The sequence below is a fragment of the Nannobrachium achirus genome, assembly GCF_963921795.1.
Source record: "Nannobrachium achirus genome assembly, chromosome: 5".
Lineage (NCBI taxonomy): Eukaryota > Metazoa > Chordata > Actinopteri > Myctophiformes > Myctophidae > Nannobrachium > Nannobrachium achirus.
In genome coordinates, this window is record NC_137814.1 from 62,693,950 (window position 1) to 62,713,746 (window position 19,797).

The 19,797-nt window shown below is 43.4% G+C and overlaps 1 protein-coding gene across 1 annotated transcript; it reads right to left on the bottom strand.

The window, feature by feature from the left end:
- Positions 1–2,433: 2,433 nt before the first annotated feature.
- On the bottom strand, positions 2,434–8,560 carry LOC308285253 (extracellular calcium-sensing receptor-like; the record flags this gene model as incomplete). Its single annotated transcript, XM_080725971.1, has 9 exons — positions 2,434–3,347; positions 3,972–4,095; positions 4,189–4,416; positions 5,135–5,410; positions 5,529–5,732; positions 6,533–6,802; positions 7,346–7,432; positions 8,017–8,311; positions 8,451–8,560. The coding sequence occupies 9 exons, from the start codon at positions 8,558–8,560 to the stop codon at positions 2,434–2,436; spliced, it is 2,508 nt and encodes an 835-aa protein (XP_080582097.1).
- Between the last annotated feature and the right edge of the window lie 11,237 nt (positions 8,561–19,797).

Below are 19,797 nucleotides of genomic sequence, written 5' to 3' on the forward strand. Positions count from 1 at the left end.
AAGCTGAAGGACTCTGAAACAAGTCAAATGACACCACCCACAAGTCTGTATGACAAACGGTTGACGAGATAAAGCCAAATAAATTGTCAGCTAATCAGAGGAGGGGGCGGGGCTAAGTTAAACCAATTGATTTGTAGGACTCTGAAACAAGTCAAATGACACCACCCACAAGTCTGTACGACAAACGGTTGACGAGATAAAGCCAAATAAATTTCAGGCCAATCAGAAGAGGGGGCGGGTAGGGTTGGAGGCGGTAACCGCCGTACCGCCGTACCGCGGTATACCGAGGTCTACCGCGGTGTCATTGTGCTTACCGCGGTAAAAAGACAAAAAAAAAGGTCTATTTTTTATTGGAAAACAAGCGAGTTTTAAAACGGGGGAGAAGCGAGGACCGCATGCGCTCCATGCCGCTCTGCTCTGGGCCGTGTACCACACGTTGGAAGCCACATACGTCACTCACACACAGACCTGCACAGTGCACACAGTGCACGCAGGGCAGTAGAGTACGGAGCACAACTCTATGACAGAGCAGCATAAACTTTCTCTGTAATCCACTCGACACAAGGATGTTAATACATACCTTGTGTTGTGGCATATCTTTTTTTATTCATACGGATTACTGGCGGAGCGCGGGCCGCGTGGACTAAAAGCGAAAATGAAACTATTTTACTTTCTCCACCGCGTCGCACGTTGTGCTCCGTCCAGCGGCGCGTCGGCGATTTTATAACCTTTTCTGTCAAGTCTTGTAACTAAAACCTGTATATAGCAGCACTCAATCACTGCGATTTGAGAGTTGAGACGTGACGTGAGTTTACAGAATCACTGTACACGATCTGACTACCCTTCCTCTTCTGGTTTGTTCACACAGCTGTTTGTGTCTGTAAAGCCCAAGTAGCTAGCCTACGTTACTATGGTAACCCGACAGTGCAGATCTAAAAGCTCAGAACGCATCGCGGATGCGATGTGTTGTGAGCTTGTAGATCTGCTCCTTTGAAAGCCAGACCCGCTGTGCTGTACGGAGAAGTATAACTCGGGCAGTCAGGCTGTGTCGCCTCTCCACTGTGGAGAGGCGACTTTTGGGAAGATGATTGCAATATTTTGGCTTATCGCCGAACCTTAATTAATAGATATGGGGGTGCGGTAATTACCGCAGTACCGGCGGTAAATGGGAAGACGGTAATCGCGGTAACAAAATGTCCATACCGCCCCAGGCCTAGGGGCGGGTCTAAGTTAAACCAATTAAACTGAAGGACTCTGAAACAAGTCGAATGACACCACCCACAAGTCTGTACGAAAAACGGGTAACGGGACCATTTGTGTCCAGCTCCATTTTCCCTGGGTCCTTTTGGGTTGGGGTAGTTAATATTGGACACGTGAAGACCTCTAATATACATACTAAACTAGAAAAGAATATGTCGAAGACATTTCTAAGAAAGTGTGTGCAACCTTGTGTAGCGGTTGGTGTTAGCATTAGCATTAGATTTTTGTAACATTAGCATTTATAGCATTACCATTTCTTAACCCTTAAGTTCTGTTCAGATTCACTACACCTTCGTTCTGTTCGGGTCATTTTGACCCGGTGGATATTTGGTTTAAAAAAAACAACACTAATATAAATTTTAACTTTACAAATCATCATGATACATTGACTTTGACTCAATACCAAACAATTCATATGATATATTTGGTAAATGTTTGCATTTCTGCTTTGCTCTATCACATTAAACACTGAAAGAGCTAGGCGTTTTTACTGATTTAGCTGAAATCCATGTAAAAAAAACTACTTCATTTAATACTGGGCAATATTGCTCATGCTTATAGGAAGGGGGGGAGGGTTCGGAATGGGGCTTCGGAAGGGGGGTGTTAGAAGTGGGGGTGACTGTGTGTCTGTGTTTTGGCATAATACTGTGTATTTCTGTGCTTCCGGGTCAAAATGACCCGAACAGCACTTAAGGTTCAAAAAATATGAGGGAGGTGTAGCATGGGTGTAGTGCAAAAATATTTTTTTTACATGTTCATCTCAGAAGAATCTTTAAGGCCAGTGAGTTTCAGGTGGAAACATTTTTAACTTCTACCTTTTTTTTCCAAATGAAAATGTAAAACGGGTCAAAATGACCCGAACAGCACTTAAGGGTTAATTGACTTAGCCCCGTCTCCTCTTCTGATTCGCCAAAGCTTTTTTTGGCCATAACTCCACTTCCCAACACGTTACTGGTCTCAAACTTGGTGGGTGGTGCCACGGCCCAACGGCTAACTGCTAATGCTAACCATTACTACAGTCATCAACTTTTCACCAACTTTTCTTTGTGATAGATAATACATTTTTACTGCTCTGACCGGATTACTGTTTTTTTTTTCAAGTTTATCAATCAAATATCTATACATTATTGTTATAAAATACATAGACCATGTGTTAACATTTCATTTCTGCGTCTACGTTTTGGTGGCACCACGACCCATGATGGACTTCTTAGTGTTTCTCTCAGGTCTCAGCAGGATGGTATAACACTTTGGGCCAAATATTGCCATCAATAAACCAAAACTAGATGCCAAAATAGCAAATACCTCCACTACATCTGCATATTTGCCAGGAGAGCTGATATACGCTGGGATGAAGGCTATCCACACGGCACAGAAGATCAACATGCTGAAAGTGATTAACTTGGCTTCATTGAAGTTGTCTGGAAGATTCCTTGCCATGAATGCTAGGATGAAACTGAGGAGTGCCAGTAAACCAATATAACCTAGTAACACTGCAAAACCAACTGTTGATCCCACATCACACTCATAGACTATCTTATCACTGTTGTATTGTGTGTTTTTATGAGGAGTTGGTGAGGCAGAGACAAGCCAGACTGTGCAGATTACTGTCTGGGTGGAAGTAAGAGCCAGAACGGTTCCTCTCTGCTGCACAGCACCAAACCACTTCATAATGTCTGCTCCTCCAGGCTTGGAGGCCTTGAACACGGCCAACACCACCATAGTCTTTACCAGAATACAGGAAACACACAGGACGAAACTGATCCCAAACACTGCATGTCTCAGCTGACAAGTCCAGAGTCTGGGACGACCAATGAACAGAAGAGAACACAGGAAACACAGCATCAGTGACAGCAACAGTTGGAAACTGAGTTCTGAGTTGTTGGCGCGGACCATGGGAGTGTCTCGATGATAGACAAAGACTCCCAGGACAATGACACAGAAAAGTGTGCCTATCAATGATATGGTTGTCAAGGTGATTCCCAGGGCCTCATGGTAGGAGAGGAACTCCACGCTCTTGGGGACACAGTGGTCACGCTGGGGGCTGGACCAGAAGTCCTCTGGACAGCTGGTGCACTCTGTGGAGTCTAACAAAAACGGTTATAGGGACAAACAAGTAAAGTACTGTATCATCCTAAAGATAACCTACACTGCTACTTCCTTCTATTGTAGTGTGGCCTACTTTCCAGTCTATCCTTTGTCTGTCTGTCTCTCTGTTTAGTCTGTCCTCATCCATTAATCTCCTCAGTGAATTGACCAATCCATCTGATATTGCACATGGGCACTGCCCTTTTCCCAACTTAAATGGACTACCATGATTTTAATGATATTGCCTGTTTCTTTTTTGGCTGTTGAGTTCATTGTACTCCTTCAGACCTCATTGTGTTTATAAACGGCAACCCTGTGTATTTTTGGAGTGTTTCTTAAAAACCCATTTACAAAAACAAATATGTTGCTACATTCTGTACATGTAGGCCTACTGTACAACACAAAAATGTGTTCCCAGCCTGAGGGGTAAATGCACAAAAAGGGGTTCCCGTCCATAATGGGTAAAGCTGAAAGCTTCTTTCTGAAGACCAATAGAAACGGATTGTTTTGATGTACAGTATGCTAAATTGACAGTATTAGTCTATATAAACATGTGCAGGGTGCCACAATGGAAATAAGTATTTTCTGTGCTTTCACCAAATAAACTCAATCCATGAACCAACCTGTCTGATTGCTGATCTCTCCCTCAGAACAAACAATGCAGTCAAAGCAGCAAACGGGTTCTCCTTTCCTTCTGGCCACACGGGTTCCAGGAGAACAGCTCTCACTGCACACTGACCGAGGAGGCTAGGAATGTAACAATGATCAGTTTCAGTCTAAACACTAAATTACATTCACATTGTGAGGTCAACATTAATTATTGTATAATGCCAAAGTCACCTTTTTGGATTCAAAGCTCCAGAAGATTTTGTCTTCATCAAGGATGAGTTCTTCATCTCCGGAGGGTGACTTCTTAACCACACCCACATTGTGAACCTTCACACTTCCATCAGGGAGCCACGCCCAGTTCATGACATCATAGATTGGTAAAGAATCACCATTCTCATCAAATAAGACATCATCACCAAATGACGTGGTGAAGTTGACCTTTTCCAGGTAATAGACAAGCTACAAAATGTGATGAGAAAAATTATGACGAGCGAGACTTATAAACATTTGGGCTGGCTACAACTGGTGGGCCACAAAGATATTCCAAGTGGGCATTGATCCAAAACGGTTAATGGGAATTGTTACTCTAGTCTGTAGCCACGGTTACTATCACAATATGGTAGAGCTTTAACTTTTAGGTTTTAACCAAATATTCAATTTGCTGCTCCAAACACTGATAATAATTTGCTGCCACGCAATTAGTATTGCCTAACATTACCATAAGAACGTTAATACTACATTTGTTAAGTGTTTTAGCAAAGTCATATTCACTATTGCTAAATTGCTAAATGTGAGTCCAACTAGAAACATGAACAGGCAAACTGTGAATTACTGTAACTCAGTGAATACCAACATTGTTTTTCGACTTACAGTATGTCAGCTACCACGCTTTCGGAGAGATTTTCAGAACATTCTGCTTCGCTCCGATTTGCTCGCGGGAGCCCTCAAAGAGCGCACGGGTGTCCTTGAATTGGAAAATAATCCCTGTCCACTCGTGACAATCCACTCCAAAGATAGCAGCAGGTGACCTTCCAAGTACCCCGGACCCATAAGCTAGCGAACAGCGCCATCCAGCGTTAAAATAACGAACTTGTAAAACCCATCCCATGTCGGCCTGGACTATTTAAATAACTTGTCAAATTCATCCGACCGCGTTAAATGAGTTATAATATCCCACCTGCCATGGCTGTATTGTTTGCAAACTGGCACAGCTGTGTCCAGTGAAAGGCCCTCTTCCTGGCACACATTGCAACATGTCATGGAGGGCATGGGCCACTGCATACACAGCCTTGTACACATTGTACTCTGGTCTGAGGTCAGATACATCCAACAGTGATGTTTCTGCTGTTGCTAGGTCCTCTTGTCCAGTACACACCCTTCCGCCAGCATCCACCCACTCTGATGGAAAGGGTGCAAACTTACACTGAAATGTGATCTCCCAAAACCGCCTCACCTGAAGGAACACAATACAAACATAACACAATACAGACATAAATATACCTTGTAAACTTTTGAAAACAGACATCAGTGTTAAATTGCAACTTAAACAGTAAATTAAACAAAAGACTCACTATGCTAATTTCATGGTTGTTTTCAGGATCATTGCCAGGATGTATTTTCAATAAGAAGTCCTTGAGACCTGGTATCTCTCCACGACGGATGGCAACACCCAGGCCTCTCAGGACCAGCATGAACTTAGCAGTCTGGAGTCCAGTATATGTTGACCAGGACTCACTGGCCATCCATTGCAGACCTGTTACATTCTGCTTTATCACCTATTGTGTTGGATAATAAAGATTGTGTAGTTAATACTTGCATTGGTTCAATATTTAGCTAAGTGCTGTGGGCAAAAGCAAATAGGGGGCAATTTAAGCTTGGCCAATGTGAACCTGGGCGTACAAACAGACACCAATTGACCAATGACAGTCCAGACAGACGCAGGACGTACAAAGCCAGATGTAGGAGTGGTTAGCACCACTCAAAGAGGCTTATGTCACTTTCCTCTATATATCCTGGATGCGAGTTTCTAAATTCTAGGAGAGCTAAGGCAAAACCACGCCCCGGACTCATTTTTGAAGCTTGTGATTGGCTGAACCGGAGATAGGGAGCGCTACATTGTAGTCACTTGGACCGCGGAGGTGCACCAAAACCTGAACCTATCCTTAACCATTCCTAACCCTAACCCCAACTCTAACCCTAACCCCAACCCTAACTCTAACCCTAACCCTAACCCTAACCCTAACCTTAACCCTAACCCTAACCCTAACTCTAACCCTAACCCTAACCCTAACCTTAACCTCAGTAAAACAGACGCTGAGTAGCTAACCTGCCGACGCTGGTGAAAACGAGCGCTCCTTGCTATAGCTCTCCTAGAATTTAGAAACTCGCATCCTGGATTTGCAATTAACACACTCCATACAGATAGGATAAATCACATTTTATCCATTTAAAAAAGTTACATAGTGAGGCTATGAGAAATCAAATCTATTTGTTTCACTCTGAAAGAATCTGTTCACTTCAGTAGCTATTGAATATTCCTTATCATTATGTATTCTTCATAAATCATAAACCAAACCTCCTCCAGGAGTTTAGGCATACCGCTCCTAGATACAAATGCAATGACCACACGAGCTGTGGACTTCTTCATCACAGTGACAATCCTCTGAAGCTCATCTGGGTCATAGTTCATGGGCACAACCTCCATGTACGCTAGACAAGCCAAACCAGACTGGTCCAGCTCAGACTGTAAGGATCTGGCAGCATTGTGACCATAGTCATCATCAGCAAACACCATTCCTACCCAGGTCCACCTGAACCGCCTCATAATCTGGAGCATAGCTTGCACCTGGTGGAGGGATAGGTGGTTAAGATAGAATCTCTAGCTAGATTATTCACACAGTGAATCAATACATCTATAGAAATTCCGCCATAGAAAAGGTCTACTCTAATCGTTTCCTTTTGATGCTGTAATTAAAGACCTTCAGCACCCGCAGTAGGCTACTACTAACAAGCATCAGATGTGTATTTCTCACACTACAGGGCGGTATTTGTAAGTGTGTGGAACATTATATCGTTGTTGACAGGTGGAAACCTTGTATGTCCACAACTGTTCGTTTTGTATCACGTTAAAAATTATTTCAACTAGTGAAAATAGCTGATCTACGAGCACACAACGCCTCGCACCTCAAGGCGGTGCGTGCCTGTAGATCGGTTATTTTCTCTAGCTTTGTCCGGCAGTCTTGTATGATGAAGCAGAGCTTAACTTTACAAAAAGAAAACATACACATTTGAAACTTGGAGATACAAGATTTCTGCCAGACAGTGATGATATGTATTACCGTATAACTAAATGTATATGCCAGCAGATGTATAGTCTATATAAATTCACCTGGAAGGCATCACTTGGGATCGTTCTAAAGAAGGATGGGAACTGATCATGGTCACTCAGACAGGAACAGGTGGCAAAGTAACTGACCTGCAAAAGTTACAAAATGTATACGAGCATATTGTATGAGAATACAACAATACATCCTGTGGTATAATCACCGGAATCCCCACTCTCTCCTGTAAAGCGGCCAGAAGCCAACACTTCCATTTCAAATTGACTGATGATTTAAGAAAAAGCCTCCCTGACACAAGGAATTAGCAATCAGACTTTGCAGATTACAGAGACATTGAATGGAAAAGGGAGAAAACAAAAGATGTGCACCCGATGTAGTTATTACTTAGTCACAAGCTCTTGTTAATACTTTTGATCGGTTCAATATCTATAAATCCTGCAGAAACAATTTCCTACCTACAATGTTGAATTTGTAGATTTTTTGCCACTTTTGTGTGACAAATATGACACATTACAGAAAAACATAAGAAATTAGAATATGGAGATATGAGGTTTCTGCCCGACGGCGACAATAATTATGTTCTGCCCGACGGCGACAATAATTATGTTCTATGTCTCTCAAGCTGTGAAAAAGACCAAATGCATTATTTATCATATTTAAGATTTGTAAACAACCAAATGACCAAAATGGTAAAACATGGTTCAAGTACAAAACTTACCTGGGGCACTCTGTATAGACCTAATATTCTAGCAATAGCAATAGAACGTGTTGAGGATTCAGCACCCACAATTCCGAGCACTGGAGGGGAGCCAACACATTTCTCATCCAATTGAAACTGATCCTCTCTCCCAGTGACCAATGACAATGCTGCACGGAGTGTAACTCCAAGCGTCACACAGGTATCATGGAGACTATATCCCAGAGTCACGTTGGGTAGTAGGCTGCTGTTTCTGTTGATCTCATTAATGGCAAAAGCCATGGTCTGTGCACACCTGAAGCCTTCAATGTCAAATCTAACAAAGATAATTCCACTGTAAGCAAACATATTTTGGTAGAAATATGCAACTAACTAATAAATAAACTAACTAATATCAACTAATCCTCCATTGTACTTCAAAACGTTACCTATTGTCTTGAATTTGCGATACTCACCTATAGCAAGTGAGCTCCTGTTGCTTGGAAGTGAAAGATAACTCGGGGAAGACAGGTGAGAGGTGGATATAAAACAAGCCACCCAGAATTAAGTCTCCGTCCTTGTACATTCTGTTCATATTAAACTGTTCCTGTAACTCACACGAAGAGGAAGGTGAGGAAGACATAGCAGAGAACGAAGAGAACAATATCAAGGTCAAGTACATGTATGGAAGCAGGTGTGTGTCTAGATAAGACCTTATGACTGTCCTCCTCTGTCTAACCCCCTTCCCCCTTTCTGTATCCATTGTCCAGTTGCTACATTTTATACACAGTGCTGTGCCGTCCCCTGTGCCGCTTTATGGCATTACGTAATCTTTCACAGCACCTATCCGGGCAGAGGCGGTAGAGGCAGGACTTAACTATCCCTGCTTTGTGATGGTCATAGATCCTGCCTAAGTGTCCTCTTTTTTGTCTTTTGTTCTTTGGGCCAGGCACGTGCACACACGTAGACATCAACCGGGGCGTTTTACCCGTCTTTAAAAAGTGCCCTCTCCAGACCATGAATAAGTATAGAAAATAGCCGACTTCCATGCTCACAACGTGTCGCGCTGGGACGTGTTGTGAGCAATTCAGTATTTTCACCAAAAGGCCCTTTTAGAAATGTCAGCCCCTGCCTCTTTAACATTCTCTGCACGTCCCTGCTTAAAGGAGTAGTTCACCCCCAAAATGACTTTTTTCTATTGATTACTCATGCCATGGAGAGTAGATATATAGTATATTTTTAGTTTTTTGTCACATTCCTAAGTCAAAATTTTTATTCGATTAAATTTACCCCCATTGATTCCGACGAAACGGGTCCCCATCCGGAACAAAAAAATAAAAATATTATTGAACTCTAGTCTCCATGGCGTGACTAATCAATAGAAAAAAAGTCATTTTGGGGGTGAACTACTCCTTTAAGGCCATACCGCATCAATGTAACTACTCGCAACTCCTTGCAACAAAACTGTTTAAAGGCCACGTCACACCAATGCAACTCCTTGCAACTGCCACTGGGGATAATGGTTTCAATTAGTTGCATTGGTACGGTTTGGCTTTGGGTTAATCTTGTTGTTTTTTTTTTGTTTCTATATGTACTTTTGTTGTTGTGTAGGCCTACCATTTGCTCAAAAGTAAAAATAAAAAGTGTTTGTGTGTCTAACCCTAGGTTTAAGGGCTCAGGGAATGTGAGTTTGTTTTTGTTGAATTGTTATAATAATATATAAAAACAACAAATTATTTTATAATTGAAAATAAACATTATTATTCCACGATTTTGTAACAAACTTTTCACCCAGTGCCGATTGCCAAGTGCCCTAAGCTGTAATCCTGGGCGCTACTCTCCCTCTGGGGAGAGCCCCCGAACTGAGCTCATGCTTTCTTCAATGAGTGAGGATAGTCTGAAGCCTCCATCATAATCCAAGGTGATGGCTCTTCACCTTGGACTATGATAGAGGATTCAGTGACAGTCTGACAGGCCACTTCTCTTATCACCTGACAAGGGGGAGTTTTCCAGGCAGAACGTAGCGCGTGGAAGGAACACGTTATTCCAACCAGTTCCTTCCCCCTCCATCAGGCAGACCGGTTGACCAGGCGGAGGCAGTATAGAGAAAAGGATTACTGTGTGTTTTTTGTGAGGGTACCTACCACAGGGGACATGGGAAGAACATGCAAATTCCACACAGAAAGGCCCTTTCATCAAACCCACCTAGGGTGTGGGCACTGGTGACACGGAGGAGAGAACATGCCCCCATTGCCTACAGCTTCCCCGGCCAGAATCGAGCTGTGAGGTGCCGACTGTGCCACCGTGCCCCCATGAAATGAACATTAATGTGGCGTTGTGGCTGCCTGCCCACCAAGGTTGTGGGTTCTAATCAGGGGGGCAGTTGTCTGGATTTCAAATGAAGCAAACACAGAACTGAAAGTTCCTATTGGCCGCCAGTTGCGCTGTTCTGGTACCAGAAGCAACATGTTCTCCATAGGATTCCATTCATTTCCCCCAAATTTGATTTTCTTACTTTAATAAACATTGTCATAAATACTTTATGGTTCCTGTCGCTAGTTTAAAGCCTTGTTTCAATCACCTTGATACGCGTTTTGTTTGAAAATATAGTCCAATTTATGTTATAATTGATGTTAAAGGACAACTTTAGTTTTTTACAACAAGGGTTCATATTTTAGATTGTAATTAAAGAATATAAAAGATGAGTGTTAAAATTATTTCATTTACTTCTTTCTATTGTTTTAGAGATTCTTATTTCAGTGGTTGGGGGCATGCATACAAGTGGCTAAATATGTCATTTTACACACAATAAGCCCATTCCCAAGATACAACGCAACCTTTCATGGTTGGATGTGACTTATGGGGCTAGAAGTGTTACTGTAAATAGCAATAAAGAAACTGCTAGCTTATTGTGTCTAAAAAGACATATTTAGCCACTTGTACGCATGCCCCCATGCGTACGCATGCCCCAAATTTTAGCACGGTAAACGCGATAAAACAAGCAAATGAAAACATTTTAACAATCACTTTTTCTTTTCTCTAATTACAATCTAAAATATGAACCCTTGTTGTAAAAAAACAAAGTTGTCCTTTAAAGCAGTGTATGCTGTAGGAGGGGCTTGTGATCATAGGCTTGTGATGATTCTTCTTCATGTGCTTTATTTTCAGGCAGGCTCAACACATTTACCCAGGTATCCCTACGGTTGCATGTGACCGTTGGCAGCCAATAGCATTTAATGGTACCCATTAGAACAATGATGGTAGCATCCATACAAGGGCAAAACAAGCTTTTTACAGTCTATGGTTCTAATCCACCGTGGTGCATCCAGCTTTGTCGAGCGTCTGAACGAACATATTAGGCCCGGGGGAGGGAAGCCGGGAGGAGAGAATGATTGCACATACTCCTACAGGCTGGGGCGGCACACAAATGTGTGTGTGGCGGGGAAATAATAGGCACAATTGGGGGAGAAAAGGCCTTGTTATTAGTTATTTAGTTATTCAAGGGCTTGAATAACTACCGTAAAAGCAGTCAAGTAATCCACTAAGCCAGTTTTACCCACCCATTATACTTGTCTTATAAGAGCACTATTCATTGCAATCCTCAGAATCCTCTGGAAGAACAGACCAAAGTATATAGATATATAGAATACTTTATTGACATAAAGGAAATTACAACAATGTTGTCATGTCATAAAATCACCTATGTGGACATTCAAGAAAGCCGAAGCTTGTTTTCATTGTGGCCCACATAAAACAAATACACAATATAAAGAACCAATGAACATTGATATGGTATATGGTAGTTCATACCTTCTACGAGAGCAGCGGAGTGTCTTGCAGGCTGTTGAGCTGTTACAATGAATTATCTTCAAGAGACTGTCGGAAGAAACATTCACAGGTTCCAGCCCCAGTTCATGAATGGCATAGCCTACCCTCTTCTTTTCCCATTCAGACCATGATTTGGTTGTACGTTCTACAACAGATAAGCAACCAGCTGACTCTTGCTATGGTAGCAAGAGTCAGCTGGTACAAACACTCAAGACAACCTTCTGGCTGGTGTTATATAGACACATAAGGGTCCATTTGGTTCCTCTCCGAGTTACAGACCAGTAAGAGTCTATTTTTGTTCCATTTGTACATTCTCCGAGTTACAGACCAGTAGGGGTCTATTTGGTTCCATTTATTCACTCTCAGAGTTCCAGACCCTTAGGGCTGTATTTTGATTGTCTTAAGTACCAGCTCTTATGCCTTAACTTAAAGGCCTGTCCATACTGTCTCCGACCACCAAACTTTTCGTCAGAGAGTACCGACTTTCCGACATGCAGCTTTCCGAACTCTGATTCGGGGTAATGCTTTTCAGAAGATGTGATTGACCTCATCTTGTAGTTGAACCAGAACTTTCCGGTGAGAAGTTTGGTGGTCAGAGACAGTATGGACATGAAAGATTAATCTGAATTAGGCCTACCCATTTTTGTGCAGTAGGCTATACCCTTTGATTGTTTGTTAAGGAAATTTGTTAAAACATGACATATTATTGAGAAACCATTGCGCATGCTGCATTTGCTCAATTGTGCAAATGGCAATGTAGCTAAGTAATGTATTTGTGCAAGATGGCCCTGCTATGAAAGGGGGAGCGTGTCGATATATTGCGACATAGCATCTGTTCGACGGACCATTCTTTCGACATGGGGGAATGTTAACCTGGTGAAAAGCTAACCTGCCGACGTGGGTGAGTAGCTAACCTGTCCACGTGGGTGAATGTGAACCTCTATGCCTAAACCTAACCCAAACCCTAACCCGTGACACGGGTGAGTAGCTAACTTGCCGACGCTCATAGTCTAAAGAATGACCCATCGAAAGAGCGAGATTTCCCCATAAAATGTGTGTGTGTGTGTGTGTCACTAACTATGCAAACTAGAAGTTTGCGGCCCTTCGGTCCGCTCACATCTAGAGATCGCGCCCGCTTTGCAGGCGCTCACAGCCACGTTGCATCAGTGATCCAACTGATATGGCCATATATGGAAATCTGTATCTGTCAGTCCTTGCACACTTGCCCACATGTCCCTTGTACCCAGTTGCCCAAGTGCCCACCTCTCCAAGTGCCCACATGTCCCTAGAGCCCAGTATTCTAGGTGCCCACCTCTCCAAGTGCCCACATGTCCCAAGTGCCCAGTTGTCCAGGTGCCCACCTCTCCAAGTGCCCAGTTGTCCAAGTGCCCACCTCTCCAAGTGCCCACATGATGTCCCTAGTGCCCAATTGTCCAGGTGACCACCTCTCCAAGTGCCCACATGCCCCTATTGCCCAGTTGTCCAGGTGCCCACATGTCCCTAGTGCCCAGTTGTCCAGGTGCCCACCTCACCAAGTGCCCACATGCCCCTATTGCCCAGTTGTCTAGGTGCCCACAAGTCCCTAGTGGCCAGTTTTCCAGGTGCCCACCTCTCCAAGTGCCCACATGTTGTTAAGGCCTATATGGTTTTGCTGGCCAGTTGTCCAGGTGCCCACCTCTCCCTGTGCCCACATGTCCCTAGTGCTGTGTTGTCCAGGTGGTCACCTCTACAAGTGCCCACATGTCACTGGTGGCACCACCTACAGGCCAAAAAGCCCCTGACTGTTTGGGGCCCCAGGAAGCCAACCAGCCCCGGCCCTGCATCGCCTACTGTGTGGTGGCCCAGTCCGGCCATGCACCGCCTACTGTGTGGTAACCCAGTCCGGCCCTGCAACGAATACTATGTGTTGCCCCAGTCCGGCCCCAGCCGGGTCCTGCACTGCCTACTGTGTGGTGCCCCAGTTCTACCTCCACCTACTGTGTGGTGCCCCAGTCCGGCCCGTCCCCCAGTCCGGCCCTGCAACGCCTACTGTGTGGTGCCCCAGTACGGCTCATGCCCCAGTCCGGCCCTGCAACGTCTACTGTGTGGTGCCCCAGTCCGGCCCTGCAACGCCTACTGTGTGGTTCCACAGTCCGGCCCACAGGGCACCACACAGTAGGCGTTGCAGGGCCGGCCTTGCACCGCCTACAGGCCAATATTTGGGGAAAATGTTTAAACATTTTGTGATTATGAGAAGTAGAGATACATCTGAAGGTGGAAAAGTAGATGGTCAGCAAGGCAGAAGCGTTATTGATTTTTGTATTATGTATTTTAGACAATTGAACAACTGCTGAACGTGGAGTTACAGATGGACAAAGATACAAAGATACACACTATTGCTGTGGTACGCATTCTGATTCTGATTAGGTAGTGAGATAGAATATAAGGCATTTGTTGACGTGTGGGGAATATGTGTTATGATTGTCCTTTTACGATTCTGTTCTGTTGGTCATCTCATTCTGTATGACCCATAGACTTAAAGAACAATAGACCTAAAGCTACAATAGTAAACATGGCAACTTTGTGTCCTTATGTTAGCATGTTCTGAAACGATCTCCAGTGACTCAATGGTCTCATTGGATCTGAACATTAATTAATTTCCAACAGTGCACCAATATTTTTGAGACACTATTTCCATCACCCCTGGGCCAGATATCTTCAGTGGTAAACACACGCCTGCCTTTGCTTGCCCAGCAGCTGTTTAATTTGTACCCACCTGGGTATAGTCTGTTGTTGCCAGACGATCAGAGACGTTCACCTACCTATGTCTGGACACCTCTGAATGCGAGGTAGTTGAAAGAACACCGACAAGAACACAAAGCTACGCCCACTGCTTTAGAAACCAATCATATCAACACTCCAATTGAAGGACCGCCCTTAATCCTTTGGATTGGTTCTGCCATGCAGTTTAATGTTTCCACCCAGTTTTAGCAATGGAAGCTGAGATTACATCATTCTTTAGTGTTTAGAGACTCACTGGTAATTTCCCAGGTGCTGGAGCTCACAAACAGCCTGTTCCTATAGAGTCTAGGGCAGTGGTTCTCAACCTTTTCAGGCCGCGACCCCCAAAATAATCATATTTTAACTGGGGACCCCTCAACCTGACAAGCACTAAGAGTTGAGGAATTACATTTTGTAAATCATGGTTCTATTGTGAAAATGGCAGATCTACATGCTCACAACACCGCGTTGTGAGCATGTAGATCTGCTATTTTCACAGTTTCTGCCTCTAATATTTGACTATTTGGTTGATGTTTGATTTGTCATTTTAGAGGTATTAAAAAGTCCTTAAATTGTCAATTGTCAAAATGTGCAGATACCCTCCATACACTTGAACTTTATGTTGGTTTGTTTACTGTTGAGTGAGACAACAATGTTGCAACAATGTTGCACAACCATCTGGAGACCTCCAAAAATAATTTGAGGAACCTGGGTCCCGACCCACAGGTTGAGAACCACTGCTCTAGGGGACACAAGGGATGACATGGACTGTTTTATGGTGTTACCACAAACACAATTTAAATTAGATAGACATGAAAAAAAAGGATGAAATATATATGTAAAATTAAATAAATAAAAAATAAAAGCACGCGATTAGTGGTAAAAAGAAAGAAGAAGACCACAGAAGTCAACACGGGAAATAGGCAGATACTATTAGATTAGATTAAACTATCTAACTAATAATCGACACAGCTTCAACCATTTGTCCGTGGACCACCGGTGGTCCTTGAGGGGGTTCCAGGTGGTCTCCAGTAAAATGATGGAGAGTTGGTAACCAAATGGACCCTTATAGATCTTTAACTCTTTAGAGCGTAAAATGAGACCAAATTGACCCTTACGGGTCTATTTGGTTTCAAGAGTTAAATTATTGCAACATCTGCATTACTTAATTTACAAGAAGTCTACACAATTACAGAATGTAGAAGAACTGTTATTTTGATCAACTTTTAACGGACCTTGACGTGAAAAGGGTTGAAAACCACTGATCTAGTAGAGTCTCATCGGGGAAACGCCTGCAAAGCAGGCATTTGTGTCAACTGTCAATACCACTACCCTGGCTATCTGCGTGTTATCGTGATAGAACATCATTTTGAAGTCATTGTACATGATGCGTACAGTCTGCGCGGAGTCTGTGCAGAACACCCCCACGCACGCATGCATGCAGGTGTCTTCCAAAATACACGCTTCTCATGTGTGGAGAAATGCAATTTACGTGGATTAAAGACATCAGTCAAGTAGTGTGCACACTACGGGAAGGTGATGAGCGCAAAAGGCCCTGTATGAGTCATGGGTGTGTTTGTCCGTTAATTTAATCAAATCAATCAGTGTGGCGCCTGTCATGCCCTTTAACACACCAGGTGCCCAGGATCCAGATTTTTTTTCCAGACATAAAAATATCCAAATCATGTGTCCTTAGTAACCTTTTGACATACATAATTAATCATATCATATTTATTTTTGAAATTTGTACAACCATTTAGAGTGTATAATAAATATAGTTATCCTACAGCAGGGCTAATTCAGCTAAATTGTTCAGAAACCCAAAGGACTTAGGAACAGGTTTTCAATCAGAGGAAAAAGTTCCTTGAAGCACTCAATGTGTAGTGGTGCCTTGCATTTGTCACATGCATAGGTAGTGCTTATTGGCCAGTGCGTCGTATCTTGCCGGATCTTCCACAGAAGCAGCCATTAGAGATCTCCTTCCGGTGGCTCAGTGGTTTTGTGCCAAACCTTTGCATCAGAGACTGTGCAACGATGCGTCGATGGTCCCTCCGATGACATCTCTGTAAAAGAGGTGGCTGTTCACCAGTGCACTGTTGAGAGACCATGCAAAGATGGGCCACCACCACCACATGGCACCTTAAAGAGGTGGTGCCATGATCCCCCCCCCCCCCCCCCCCCTCTAAAACATGATTATCAGGTATTATGATTATACTAGGAGGAAGATTTTTTCCAAAAAAGTATACAGAAAGCGTTAAAATTGGGTTTTTATGTGGCCACACCCCCAGTTCATTAAGTATGCATGGATGGCATGGTGGGTGGTGACCCAGCTGATATAGGCCTATATCACCCCACAGTGTTGGGTGAATGGCAATTGGGGAGTTGATACTGTGACACCCTTAGTATATGTGTTTTTTAACTGACACTTTTGGCCACAAGGTGGCAGCCTCCAAGAGAAAACAAACAAATACTAAGAGAATACGTCATTTTTCAACAAAAAAAAAAACACATCAGGGGGTCTAATGAAGTACTTTCAACCTCCTAGACACATGAAAAACAGAAAAAGTACAAAACTATGGCACCACCTCTTTAACACCTGTTGGTCATGAAGGTCAACACCACCGATGTGCTTATTGTATCTGCTGACACACACTGGTTGTTTGACTCGCTCAATGGCACGTCGCTGCCTGTTCCATCTATTGATAGTAGTCTCACTGTTGCTTGCCACTGTGATCAATGCTGTTGTCCTTCCAACGGACCAGCAGCTTCTCTCCTTGGCAGAGTACTTCAGTGGTTCCCCGGGGCAGCTTCATGAAGTCATATCTGTGGTGTGAATGGGATGCCAAACAGGCTTTTCTGCCTTAGCGTTCCAGAGCTCACATATCCTCTTTTTGTCATCTCATCGAGGAGTGAAAGTGTGGTGAACAAGTTGTCACGGATGAACACTTTGAGGCACCTGAGCTTGCTTTGCCAGACCGAGGACAGCATTGGGTCCCTAACCCAGCCCTGTTTTCAGGGAGGAGGGCGTGCAATCCAGCATATGGCTCCATGTGGTACATGTATCCACTAGATGAGGCAAGGCTCCATAGCTTGTAACCAAAACAAATTGGTTTACTTCTGATGAATTGCTTACATCCATGTCGGCCATAGTATGGGATCATGCTCTCATCCACTGACAGCCATTCCTGAAATGGCATGACTGTATGACTGATTGAGCTCAGAGAAGATTGGTCTAACCTTAAAAGATGGGTCATCAGTGATCTTTGTGTTGTCAACCACATGAACTGAGGACATTATTTCATCGAAGCGGTTTCTCCGCCACACATCTGAAATGATCTCATTGTGTACACTGTACATCACTGTCAGCCGACCAGTACATGTGTCTTATTGGTACAGTGCTGTATCCACTTGTGATGAGAATCACATAGAAGGTGAGGAGCTCATCCATACTCAGATTCAGGTGCTTGCCCTTGGTCTGGGTGGAGTAGAGGTTGGACATTTCAACAGTGTTTTCTCTCAGGGTGGGTGGATACATGTGTAGGAAAAGATCCATTGGGTTGGGACAGCTTTGTTTCACATATTCTGCAGCATTGGGGCTGTATACTATGTGTTCTGGAATCTCAGCGATGGTAGGCCTCTTTGAACGTTTGAAAACTCTATCTTTATTTTTGACCACATCAAGCTTTGTTCTTGGATCTTCTGGCTGGCCTCTCTGGCGGCTAGTGGCCCTAGGCCTAGAGTCTTCTGACTGGCCCCTCTGACGGCTAGTGGCTGTTGAGTCTTCTGACTGGCCCCTATGGTGGCCAGTGGCCCTTGAGTCTTGTGACTGGCCACTATGGCGGCTAGTGGCAGCTGAGACATTGGCTGGTCCCTACGGTGGCTAGTGGCCCTTAAGTCTTCTGACTGGACCCTCTGGCGGCTGGTGGTGGCTGAGTCTTTTGGCTGGCTCGCATTATTATGGTTGAGTGTGGGAGAGCAGGTATGGTGGATGGGGGAAAGGGGTGTGGTGTTGGGATTATCGTTCCACTCATCTACTTGCATGACTTCAGCATTTGCATCCACCAGTCTGGCTGGCAAATGGCCTGTTTGCCCCTCATAGCCCATGTCTGACCCATCGCTATAACAATCACTGAGGACAGCATCTTTCTCACTTTGCGGAATCACTGCAATGTTGCATGCCTTTTCTGGGAGCTCATTTTCATCCAACATATCTAGGTTTTGAGCCTAGGTTAAACTAAAAGAAAACACAGCAAAAAGAGAATAATTAGCTAAGAGTATTTGTATGTGTATAGCTAAATAAGTGGAATGAGCAACACAGCCAAACGTCGGCCAAAATGGCCTGCAATACTGTTCTGCTGGCATTCACTCTCGTTTTGGGCTTCCCTGAGCTTAAAATGAACAAAAGCTGTAAAAATTAGAGCTGGGGATCAATTACAATATTTAATCTGTTTAATCACATGATTGTCCATAGTTAATCGCGATTAATCGCAAATTAAAAGTATATTATGTATCTGTTCTAAAACTACCTTAACCCTTAAGTTCTGTTCGGGTCATTTTGACCCGTTTTACGTTTTCATTTGAAAAAAAAAGGTAGAAGTTTACATTTTTTCCACCTGAAACTCACTGGCCTTAAAGATTCTTCTGAGATGAACGTGTAAAAAAAATATTTTTGCGCTACACCCATGCTACACCCCCCTCATATTTTTTGAACCTTAAGTGCTGTTCGGGTCATTTTGACCCGGAAGCACATAATTATGCACAGAAATAGACAGTATTGTGCCAAAACACAGACACACAGCCCCCCCCCCCTTCTAACACCCCCCTTCCGAAGCCCCCCCTGTCTGATTTTCATTTTTTCCTATAAGCATGAGCAATATTGCCCAGTATTAAATAAAGTCGTTTTTTTACATGAATTCCAGCTAAATCAGTAAAAACGCCTAGCTCGTTCAGTGTTTAATGTGATATAGCAAAGCAGAAATGCAAACATTTACCATATATATCATATGAATTGTTTGGTATTGAGTCAAAGTCAATGTATCATGATGATTTGTTAAGTTAAAATTTATATTAGTGTTGTTTTTTTTAAACCAAATATCCCCCGGGTCAAAATGACCCGAACAGAACGAAGGTGTAGTGAATCTGAACAGAACTTAAGGGTTAAAGGAGAATTCCTCCCTAAAAGGGTCTCTTACCTTTTTTTTTATATCATTTTGTAATTAAAAAACGGGTCCAGGT